Source organism: Oncorhynchus clarkii, chromosome 6, assembly GCF_045791955.1.
Source record: "Oncorhynchus clarkii lewisi isolate Uvic-CL-2024 chromosome 6, UVic_Ocla_1.0, whole genome shotgun sequence".
Lineage (NCBI taxonomy): Eukaryota > Metazoa > Chordata > Actinopteri > Salmoniformes > Salmonidae > Oncorhynchus > Oncorhynchus clarkii.
Window position 1 is genome coordinate 42,120,333 of NC_092152.1, and position 12,560 is coordinate 42,132,892.

The 12,560-nt window shown below is 40.7% G+C and overlaps 1 protein-coding gene across 2 annotated transcripts in view; it reads right to left on the bottom strand.

Moving 5' to 3' along the window:
- Positions 1–12,560, bottom strand: part of LOC139411170 (importin 11) — a 231,111-nt gene that overhangs the window by 195,046 nt on the left and 23,505 nt on the right. For both annotated transcript variants that reach the window (XM_071157083.1, XM_071157082.1), the window contains exon 5: positions 3,312–3,515. In XM_071157083.1, coding sequence (XP_071013184.1) covers positions 3,312–3,515 — 204 coding nt within the window. The remainder of the gene's footprint in view (positions 1–3,311; positions 3,516–12,560) is intronic.

The following is a 12,560-nucleotide window of genomic DNA, read 5'->3' on the forward strand; positions in this document are numbered from 1 at the left end:
TACGGACAACGAACTAAAATGTATTTTATCAATGGCAATGATGGCAATACCATGATGAGATCCTGAGGCCCACTGTGACACACATTTTGAATGTATCTGTGACCAATGGACACATATCTGTATTCCCAGTGTTGTGAAATCCATAAATTAGGGCATAATTTATTTATTTAAATCGACTGATTTACTCAGTAAAATCTTTGAAGTTGTTTCATGTTGCGTTTACATTTTTGTTATTATTTCACAACATAAAATATCAAACTAATTTCCATTTTATTTTTATAAATATGATATAATACTTTGGCCATATGGACCAGCCCTACAAAGGTCAAAAAAATTCACAGGGGAAATTGAAATTGGATACGATTCATTATCGATGAATGTGGAGCTCTGGTTGCCCAATTCCATGGACTAGTTTTTTGTCTGTTTCTTGGTGTTTTCTATGAGCCACCGCGTTGACACTGGGTTGTGCGGAGGATAGCTGTGTTTGTTGATGGGCCATTTAGTACTGAAATCATCATCACTGCCTGCATCATTAAAAATCTCAGTTTAATGAGTCTCTGAAAGACTGCCCACACAACCCACAGTCTGACCCCACGCTTTATGTATTTTGTATCATTTTATATGCTGAGGACTTATCGCCTTTAAAAAACATGGAGGGGAAATGGTGTTACTTCAGAGTCTGAGCATCTGTACACACACACCCTGCAGAGAAGTTAACACACAGCTAAACAGAGACCCCCAGAGGCCAAGGCTGGCACAGCACGTGTATCAAACCGAGGAAGAGAGCAGCAGGGACGAGCAGGTGGAGGAAGGAAATCAAATTGAGAACTACAGAGAATGAATGCACGAGAGAAATACAGTGCCCTTAGAAATATTCATACCCCTTGACTTAATCCACATTTTGTTGTGTTACAGCCTGAATTCAAAATGAATTAAATGTTTTTTTTTCATGTATCACTACACACAATACCCCACAATTACAAAGTGAAAACATGTTTTTAGAAACTTGAGCAAATTTACTGAAAACGAAACAGAAATATCTAATTTACATAAGTATTCACACCCCGAAGTCAATACATGTTAGATTCACCGTTAGCAGCGATTAAAGCTGAGAGTCTTTCTGGGTAAGTCTCTAAGAGCTTTGCACACCTGGATGGTACAATATTTGCACATTCTTTTTAAAAATTCTTCAAGTGCCGTCAAGTTCGTCGTTGATCATAACTGGACAGCCATTCCAATGTTGCGCAATAGATTTAAAAGCTGATTTAAGTCAAAACTGTAACTAGGCCACTCAGGAACATTCAATGTCATCTTAGTAAACAACTCCAGTGTATAGAGAGAGATACAGAAAAAGAGAGAGAGACTCACATGGGAGTGTTTCACCTTTAAGCCATGTTCTCCCGAACCACAACAGGGTTGGTACATCCTGGTACACCGCAAGCCTGTATCTTTGTAGTGACTGGGTGTATTGATTAGAGGTCGACCGATTAATTAATGGCTGATTAATTAAGACAGATTTCAAGTTTTCATAACAATCGGAAATCGGTATTTTTGGGCGCCGATTTTTAAACATTTTTTTATACCTTTATTTAACTAAGCAGGTCAGTTAAGAACACATTCTTAGTTTCAATGACGGCCTAGGAACGGTGAGTTACCTGCCTCGTTCAGGGCCAGAACGACAGATTTCACCTTGCCAGCTCAGGGGATCCAATCTTGCAGCCTTACAGTTAACTAGTCCTACGCAATAACGACCTGCCTCTCTCTCGTTGCACTCCACAAGGAGACTGACTGCCTGTTTCGCGAATGCAGTAAGCCAAGGTAAGTTGCTAGCTAGCATTAAACTTATCTTATAAAAAAACAATCATAATCACTAGTTAACTACACATGGTTGATGATATTACTAGATATTATCTGGAGTGTCCTGCGTTGCATATAATCTGACTGAGCATACAAGTATCTAAGTATCTGACTGAGCGGTGGTAGGCAGAAGCAGGTGCGTAAACATTCATTCAAACAGCACTTTTGTGCGTTTTGCCAGCAGCTCTTCGCTGTGCGTCAAGCATTGCGCTGTTTATGACTTCAAGCCTATCAACTCCCGAGATGAAGCTGGTGTAACTGAAGTGGAATGGCTAGCTAGTTAGCGCGCGCTAATAGCGTTTCAAACGTCACTCGCTCTGAGCCTTCTAGTAGGTGTTCCCCTTGCCCTGCATGGGTAACGCTGCTTTGATGGTGGCTGTCGTTGTGTTGCTGGTTCGAGCCCAGGGAGGAGCGAGGAGAGGGACGGAAGCTATACTGTTACATTGGCAATACTAAAGTGTCTATAAGAACATCCAATATTCAAAGGTTAATGAAATACAAATGGTATAGAGGGAAATAGTCCTATAATTCCTATAATAACTACAACCTAAAACTTCTTACCTGGGAATATTGAAGACTCATGTTAAAAGGAACCACCAGCTTTCATATGTTCTCATGTTCTGAGGAAGGAACTGAAACGTTAGCTTTCTTACATAGGACATATTGCACTTTTACTTTCTTCTCCAACACTTTGTTTTTGCATTATTTAAACCAAATTGAACATGTTTCATTATTTACTGAGGCTAAATTGATTTTATTGATGTATTATATTAAGTTAAAATAAGTGTTCATTCAGTATTGTTTTAATTGTCATTATTACAAATAAATAAATAAAAATCGGCCGATTAATCGGTATCGATTGGTCCTCCAATAATCGGTATCGCTATCGGCATTGAAAAATCATAATCGGTCGACCTCTAGTATTGATACATCATCCAACGTGTAATTAATAACTTCACCATGCGCAAAGGGATATTCAATGTCCGCTTTTTATTTTTATCCATCTAGGTGCCCTTCTTTGCGAAGTATTGGAAAACCTCCCTGGTCTTTGTGGTTGAATCTGTGTTTGAAATCCACTGCTCGACTGAGGTACCTTGCAGATAATTGTATGTGTGGGTTACATAGATGTAGTCATAAGGCTTGCCATAACAAAGGGGTTGAATACTTATTGACTCGAGACATTTCAGATTTCCATTTTTTTGTATATTTGTAAATATTTCATTTTGACATTATTGTGGGTAGGCCAGACACAAAATCTCTATTTAATCCATTTTAAATTCAGGCTGTAACACAAAAATGTGGAAAAAGTTAAGGGGTGTGAATACTTTCTGAAGGCATTAAGTGTTTAGACTCACAAAGAGAGGAAAAAATTAAAAGGGAAAGTAAAGAAAAAGGGAAAGTGGAGAGAGAAAAAAAAGAGGGAGAGAACGAGATGTTGCGACAGGCGTCCTTACGTCTTGAAACAGTCGTTTGTCCTGGGCCAGGCGCTTGGAAGCCAGGGTCTTGGTGACGTGGTAGAAGGTGAGTAGAGCCCTGTGCTGCTGCAGCCCATCCTGACCCTTCACTGACTCAAGCAGGATGGGTATCAGCTCTGGCCACTGGCGGGGACAGTCCAGGCGAGCCACCTTGGCTATCAGCACTGCTATCTGGGTGGCTATCTGGTCATACAGGAAACATATACAATAGGTTAAACATTATTAGAATAATATCAGGAATGTTTTCGGATGTCCGGATAGTCAAAACACATGGATTAAAGATTTTTTTTTTGTGCAACTTCAAATGGGGGCTTGCTCTCTGCTTGTTGTTTCAGCACAGACAAGTGGGGGAGGGGCACAAGAGGAGCAGGTGTGTCCGACATGGACGGAGAAAGAGAGAAAGTAGCCAAACTGACTCGCAAAAGTTAAGAGTTGTTGCTGCTATAGGTTATCTATAATCTCATCTGGTAGTGTCTGTCTTGACTGCATCAAATCGATATAAAGAAGCTAGCTAGCTACACTAGCCAACTAAATTAGTTAGTCAGCTAGCTAGTCAGCAAGGCTAATTGAGGCGATTTTGCTGTGCTCCACGCGTCCTTGTCTACAACAACTAACCAACCGATGCATATCTATATTCACAGTCATGTGAAAGACATAGATTAGGGCCTATTGAAATTATTTAAATTGACTGCTTTCCTTATATGAACTGCAACTCCGTGAAATCTTTGAAATTGTTACATGTTGCGTTTATATTTTTGTTTAGTGTATAAAAATCACGATCTGCCTGGTAAACACTAGTTCCTAACTTTTAAAATAACTGGGCTCTCCCATGATTACTGTAGATATGGAACACCGGCAGCAGACACACTGGCGCGTGGCTACTAAGACACACCATGTTCGATCAGCAGAGCAAACCGTTTCCAGTTAGCAGCAGCTCAGTGCTAGTATGTTTGAATAGCCATTACGGTAGCAGGTTTGCCAGCATGCTGATGAAGTTGTACTGCACCAAAGTTATGGGACTGTTGTCCAAAATACTGACAAATAATCATATAAATCCTTAGCTAGATGGCTGGTGCACTCGAATGAGTGGATAAGCCACTGGGAGTAAACGGATATAGGACTGCACTTTGGTCAAAGAGTGATGACAGACACAGAAGCCCAGTCAAGGATTTTAATGATGCAACAGAGTATACATGTAGCTGCTTCAGAGTATACATGTAGCTGCTTCAACAAAGTACTGAGTAAAGGGTATGAATACTTATGTAAATGCGATTTTTTTTATTATAAAAAATTCAAAACATTTCTAAAAAGCAGTTTTTGCTTTGTCATTGTGGGAATTTGACATTTGAGAAACCTGAATAAACGTCTAATTCTGGCGTGAGACAGAGCTGGTAGGTTCTACATGCATTGTCTTAACTTCTTGGTGACAGGGGGCAGTATTTTCACGTCCGGATGAAATGCATGCCCAAATTCAACTGCCTGCTACTCATCCACAGAAGATAAGACATGCATATTATTAGTATATTTGGATAGAAAACTGAAGTTTAAAAAACTGTTTGAATCATGTATGTGAGTATAACAGAACTTATTTAGCAGGCGAAACCCCGAGGACAAACCATTCAGATGTATTTATTTTCTATTTTTTGGGGTTCACTCTCTTTTCAATGGTCTTTTCATTGGGAATCTAAGGGACCTTCTTGCAGTTCCTATCGCTTCCACTGGATGTCAACAGTCTTTAGAAATTGGTTGAGGTTATTCCTTTGTGTAATGAAGAAGTATGGCCATCTTGAACGAGGGTCACTTGAAGTGTACTGTTAGATAGAGGCGCGTGACCAGAAAGCATGCTTCAGTTTGTTTTCTTCCTGTATTGAACACAGATCATCCCGTCTTCAATTTTATCTATTTTTTAAGTAAAAAAATACCTAAAAGTTGTATTACAAAAGTAGTTTGAAATGTTTTGGCAACGTTTACAGGTAACTTTTGAGATATTTTGTAGTCACGTTGCTCAAGTTGGAACCGGTGTTTTTCTGGATCAAATGCGCCAAATAAATGGACATTTTGGATATATATCGACGGAATTAATCTAACAAAAAGGACCATTTGTGATGTTTATGGGACATATTGGAGTGCCAACAAAAGCAGCTCGTCAAAGGTAAGGCATGAATTATATTTTTTATTTCTGCGTTTTGTGTCGCACCTGCAGAGTTGAAATATGCTTTCTCTCTTTTGTTTACGGAGGTGCTATCCTCAGATAATAGCATCGTTTGCTTTCGCCGAAAAAACTTTTTGAAACCTGACGTGTTGGCTGGATTCACAAGTGTAGCTTTAATTTGCTATCTTGCATGTGTAATTTAATGAACGTTTGATTTTTATAGTAATTGATTTGAATTTGGCGCTCTGCATTTTCCCTGGCTTTTGGCCAGGTGGGACGCTATATCCCAGACACTAGCGTCCCACATATCCCAGAGAGGTTAAACACTTTGAATTAATCATCACCTTAGAAAGCGCTGTCCATTTCATTGCGTTTGGCTTTCAAAGAACATCCACAATTACCATGTTTTCCACTCAGTTTCAAACAGTTGTTGAACTTTTTCTTCAAATTGATCATCACAGTGAGGTCAAAAAATGTAGCCTAACTGAGTTTTAAAAGCATGCTAATGTTTTGATATGTGTTTGATGTGATTTTCAATTGCATTTGCATCGATGTCAGAGTGGTTGGAGGGACAACTCCCCCACTGTTTCCAGGCAGCAAGCAGTTTCGGGCAGGCCAAACGACTACTACAGGACCATCCAGGTGTGAAGTATGGACTGCGATTCCCGGCCCGTCTATGGCTTTCTCATGATGGTAAAGACTACACATTTGAGTCTCCGGATGAGGGTATGGCTCACATTCAACGTCACATCAAGAAGTCTTGAATTTGCCCATAGATCAGCAACTGTTGCTTGCAAACTGTGGATAGTAAGTAGCCCACCTGTGGTACAACTATGTTTAGTGAAAACGTACTATTCTTGTACAGTTGGGGAGTTGGCGAGCCCACTCAAGCTCATTTGATATCATCTAGTGTGCTTGCCTTACAAGCATTCAGTCATATTAATTTAATTGTATTAAGGTTTTACTTAACTCCTTTGTTTCCAGGCTGTCTCATTCACCTATTTGGTTTGTTTACATAGTGCCTCAGACTCAAAGTATTTTTGGTTATTGGTTCACTGCATCTGTTTATACCGACCCAGTAAACAGAAAATGTTCTGAGGCTACATGTTTTTGGGGGTCTTCGCTTCAATTTTAAAGGTTTTGAATGTCATTTATGCCCAGCAAACTTTCAACATTGCACACACATTTTTGGGGTCTTGGCTGTAAGTTGTCTTATTGTCCAACCAGACAATTATTATTGTTTAATCGTCTTACTACGATTTGCCTACATCAAATTAGGTTTTTGGTTGAGAGCCTTGATACATTTGATTTATTTTCTCTCTCAATGCCTGTTATAAGACTGGGAATATAATTATGTTATCTACAAGTGGTACTTTTGTAATTACGATTGTGCACTCTCTTTTTTTCTCTTTTTGCTGCTTGATCCACTAACACAAAACACGACTTTAAAGAGCGGGACTGTGGGTTTGGGTTTAACACCGCACTCTCACAGACATACTGTGCCAAGAACATGTTCTATTTAGGCTTGTACCTCATTTGGGGAGGAAATGTTTGGGATCGGGGAGATAGTTGTGGGGAGGAAGGAGGTTGAATTGTTCAGTTCTAATGTTATCATTGTCTTTTTAGTTGTTTTTTTTAGACAAGTTATTCTAGGGTTTTTGGGTATTCATTTGCTTTTCCACTCTATGCTCTAATCACAGGGTTGTATAACGGGAGTGCTCAGGGTGGCCGGAATAATACGATCGGGTACATTTCGTGGAACATCAAAGGGGCTAACAACCCTGTGAAGCGTAAGAGGGTGCGGACACACTTAAAGGGTTTGAACGCAAATGTTGCATTTCTACAAGAGACTCACTTGAGGACTGGTGAGCACTTTAGGATGCGTAGGGACTGGGTTGGACAAGTGTTCCACTCTAACTTTCATAGTAAATCAAGAGGTGCTGCCATTTTGGTGCTGCCATTATCGTCCTTAGGGACGATACGTCATAGTAACTGGTAAACTGTTTTCTACCCCTCTTGTTTTGGCTCGTCATTATGCTCCCAATAGGGAGTTTAATTTCTTCCTTTTTTCTGCTAAACCCAATTTTGATTCCCATTTGTTGATTTTAGGGGGGGATGTCAACTGTACAATGTCCCCAGTTCTTGACAAGTCCTCACAAAGAACTACAGGCCTATCTAAATGTGCCCTACTTATTCAATAATTTCTTCAGAAATATGCTATGTTTGAGGCCTGGTGTTTCCTACACCCTACAGATAGACAATATTCCTTTTTTTCTCATGTTCATCAAACATACTCCCACACTGATTACTTATTTTTGGACAAAAAACTTCTGCCTTCGGAGGTGTACTTATGAGAGTATTTTTACTTCTGACCATTCACCATGAATGCTTGAACTAGATTTTCCCCAGCGACCTCCTGTTTTATCAATGGCGTTTTAACCCCCTTTTACTCTCAGCTAAGGAGTTTGTCAATTTCATTTCTGCTGAAATCACCTTATTCCTAGAAAGTAATTAAACGCCAGGTACAGTTGAAGTCGGAAGTTGACATACACTTATGTTGGAGTCATTAAAACTTGTTTTTCAACCACTTCATGAATTTCTTGTTAACAAACTATAGTTTTGGCAAGTTGGTTAGGACATCTACTTTGTGCATGACAAGTCATTTTTCCAACAATTGTTGACAGACCAATTATTTCTCTGTGTCAGAAGTTTACATACACTAAGTTGACTGTGCCTTTAAACAGCTTGGAAAATTTCAGAAAATGTCATGGCAAGTGCAAATCAATCCCTGAACAACAGCAAAGGACATTGTGAACATGCTGGAGGAAATAGGTACAAAAGTATCTATAGCCACAGTAAAACGAGACCTGAGCGAAGCCATAGCTACATTGGATGAGAAGTATGCTACAGAACCTTCCTCTGATTTACATAAAGAGCGCCAACTACTCCAATCTGAATTTGATGAGCTTTCTACCAGGCAAGCTGAACAATTACTCTTGCGAGAGCGTATGTATACAGTGTATGAACAAGGCCAGTAAACTTCTTGCACATCAAATCCGTAAATCTGAGGCCTCACGTTTAATCCCACAAATAAGGACCCTGTCTGGTGCCACCACAGTTATACATAAAGAGATTAATGATCCATTCAAACAATTTTACTCTGCGCTATACACCTCTGAATCTCCTCAAAACCATTTGCTGATTGATTCATTCTTTAATGGTCTGAATATGCCTTCAATTGATACAGACTCCCACGACTGTTTCGAAGAATTTACACCTGAGGAGATTGCAACGTTGATTAACGTGCACTGTCCCTGTAAAAATTACATAAACAGCAGTGTCCGCAATGAAAAATGGTAAATCACCGGGTCTGTACGGATTTCCAGAAGAATTTTACAGGACGTTTTCTGGTCTGCTTAGCCTATTCTTGTCCTGATTATTTGCAGACTGCCTTAATACATCAAAGCTACCGCCTAGTCTCATCAGGCTTCAATTTCATTACTATTAAATTAAAAACAAAGACCCCTTGGAATGTGGATCCTATCGCCCAGTCTCGCTTTTAAATTGTGATTACAAAATCTTAGCCATGCTCTTAGCCATCCGTATGGAAGGCTTGCTGCACAAAGTAATACACTCTGACCAGACTGGCTTTGTGAGAAATAGGCATTTGAATATACTGTAATTCCCAGCGTCGGGGGACCCGGAGGTGGTGGTCTCACTCGATGAGGAAAAAGCTTTGACCGCGTTGAGTGGGACTACCTAACATCTGCCCTTTATAGATTTGACTTTGGCTCCAAATTCATTGCATGAATAAAGATTCTTTATTTTTCTCCTATGGCTTCGGGACGGGCTATCAACTTGTCCTCTGACTATTTTCCCTTGCACTGTGGATCCAGACAGGGTTGTCCACTCTCCCCCTTGTTGTTTGCTTTGGTAATCGAGCCCCTCACCGTCGCACTGCGCTCTAAAGATGCCGTTCAAGGTATAATCAAGACGGGCTTAGAGCAGAAAGTCTCTATATGCTGCCAACCCTGATACCTCATTGCCACGTGTCTTGTCTGTTCTTAAAAAGTTTGGATCAATCTCAGGGTACAAGCTGACTCTAGGCAAGAGTGAGCTTTTTCCTGTAAATAAGGCTCTTTTACAAGCTTTCAGTTTAGGATTGTCTGGGATCAATTCACCTACTTGGGAGTTAAAGTAACAAAGAAATGTTAAAATTTGTTTAAGGAAAACCTTGTTGCTCTAGCAGACAGTTTGAAACCATCTTTAACTTTTTGGAATTCGCTACCTCTTTCCCTTATTGGAATGATTAATGTCATTAAAATGAATGTGTTGCCCAAACTTTATATTTATTTCAATGTTTGACCATTTATATTCCAAAATCTTTTTTTAATTCACTGGATCAAACATTCATGTATTTTATTTGGGATGGCAAGGTACCACAGATTGGTAGAAAACATTTACAGAAACCTAATGCATTGGGTGGTTTAGCTCGCCCAAATGTTCAGGCATACTATTGGGCTGCAAATTTCAGAGCCCTTTTGTGCTGAGGGTAGACTGATCCTACTGGCCCTAGACCACTCTGGGTCCAGATGGAGTCTGGAGCACTTTCTTGTGTGTTGTGCTCGTCTCTCCCAGTGTACCTTGGCAAAAGGTGTGTCAACCCAATAGTAAAGCAGTCTCTTAAAATTTGGAATCAGTTCTGTTTAGCCTTTAGCCTCTGAGGCTTTTCTCTATCAGGCCCAAACAATCAGAATTTTTTTTCTCCCTCCATCTTTAAATAATGGAGCTTTTCGCATCTGCCACTCACTAGGCCTCTCCTCACTGGCCCAATTATTATTTGATGATACATTTGCCTCTTTTGCTCACCTACAGGAAAAGTTCAACCTCCCCCAATCCCACTTTTCCCCCTATCTCCAGACTAGGAACTTTGTCAGTGCTAACACCTGAATCTTTGAGCTAAACTAGCTTCCTAGGGGCGCAAATTCTCATGTATATGCAAATCATTAATGACTTACAGAACCCTTCTTTTGTGCCTTTAAAGACTCCTCTTTTAGCACTAGCCTCATTCAATTCAAGGTGGTTCACCGGATCCACTGGTTCGGGAAAAACACTCTCTGATTTTGATCCTGTGTCCGATGTAAAACGGAACCAGCCATGTGTATCATGTGTTTTGGGGCCGTCACAAACTGTCAGGTTTCTGGGAATTAATATGATTAATGTGACTTCTGGAAGCCTTGTTCATCTTGCCCTGTAAAACACTAAAATGTGAGCTTGTTTTGCCCTGTTTTCTATTTTGTTTATGCTTACAAAAAAAACTTTTTAATAAAGCATTTTAAACTTTATTTTTGGTTCAGTGGATGGTTGGTTTGTGGCCATGACTATCTGAGTGCGAGTGGTTGCATTTCTCCACGCCTATCCCTTGTCTGTTTACAAGAACAAAGGTGAGGTGTCCGCTCTGTCCCTGTACTACAGATGCCCTTTAACCTTTGTAGCCTACTGCCCGGTGTGTTTAACTTGTCTAAAGTACGGTATCTTTATAGCTAATCTTTTATATTTTAATTTTTTCTAGTTGAGTATATTATTTATATTGTTTTGTGTTGTCTGGTGTGTAAAACTGAATAAACAGAGTATAAAAAAAAGTTCCTTGGTGTCCACGTCATTAAGGACCTATCATGGTCCATACATACGAACAAAGTTGTGAAGAGTGCACCACAAAGGAGGCATCCCCGTAAGATCAGATTCCAACTGTTTGGAATCTGACCGCAAGGTGATACAGAGAGAAGTGTGTACAGCCCAGTACATCACTGGGGCCAAGCTCCCTGCCATCCAGAACCTCTATACCAGGCGGTGTCAGAGGAAGGCTCTAAAAATATGGAAAGACACCAGCCACCCAAGTCATTCACTGTTCTCTCGGCTACCGCATGGCAAGCGGTACCGATACACCAAGTCTGGAACCAACAGGACCCTGAACAGCTTCTACCCCCAAGCCATAAGACTGCTAAATAGTCAACCAAATAGTCCGGGTAGCTATCTGCATTTACCCTTTTTACCTCAACTACCTCGTACCCCTGCACATCGACTCGGTACTGGTACACCGCGCACAGTATTCAGACTCCTTGACTTTTCCACATAATGTTATTCTAAAATGTACACAAATATTTTTCTTTATCAATCTACACACAATAGCCCATAATGACAAAGCAAAAACAAAAATAAATATGACATTTACAGAACTATTCAGACCCTTTACTCAGTACTTTGTTGAAGCACCTTTGGCAGCGATTACAGCTGAGTCTTCTTGAGTATAACGCTACAATCTTGGCACACCTGTATTTGGGGAGTTTCTCTCATTCCTCTCTGCAGATCCTCTCAAGCTCTGTCAGGTTGGATAGGGAGCATAGCTGCACAGCTATTTTCAGGTCTCTCCGGAAATGTTAGTTCAAGTCCGGGATCTGGCTGGGCCTCTCAACGACATTCAGAGAATTGTCCCAAAGCCACTCCTGCGTTGTCTTGGCTTTGTGATTTGGGTGATTGTCCTGTTGGAAGGTGAACTTCACCCCAGTTGGAAGTCCTGGGCGCTCTGGAGCAGATTTTCATCTAGGATCTCTCTGTACTTTGCTCAATCCTGACTAGTCTCCCAGTCACTGCCACTGAAAAACATCCCCACAGCATGAGGCTGCCACCACCATGCCTCTCCGTTGGGATGGTGCCAGGTTTGCGCCAGATGTGACACTTGCCATTCAGGACATAGAGTTCGATCTTGGTTTTATCAGACCAGAGAATCTTGTTTCTCATGGTCAGAGTCCTTTAGGTGCCTTTTGGCAAACTCCAAGCAGGCTGTCATGTGCCTTTTACTGAGGAGTGGCTTCCGTCTGGCCACTCTACCGTAAAGGCCTGATTTAGTGGAGTGCTGCAGAGATGTGAGAATATTCCAAAAGGACAACCATCTCCGCAGAGGAACTATGGAGCTCTATTAGAGTGAGGATCATGTTCTTGGTCACCTCCACGACCAAGGCGCTTCTCCCCCGATTCCTCAGTTTGGCTGTATGGCCAGCTCTAGGAAGAGTCTCATT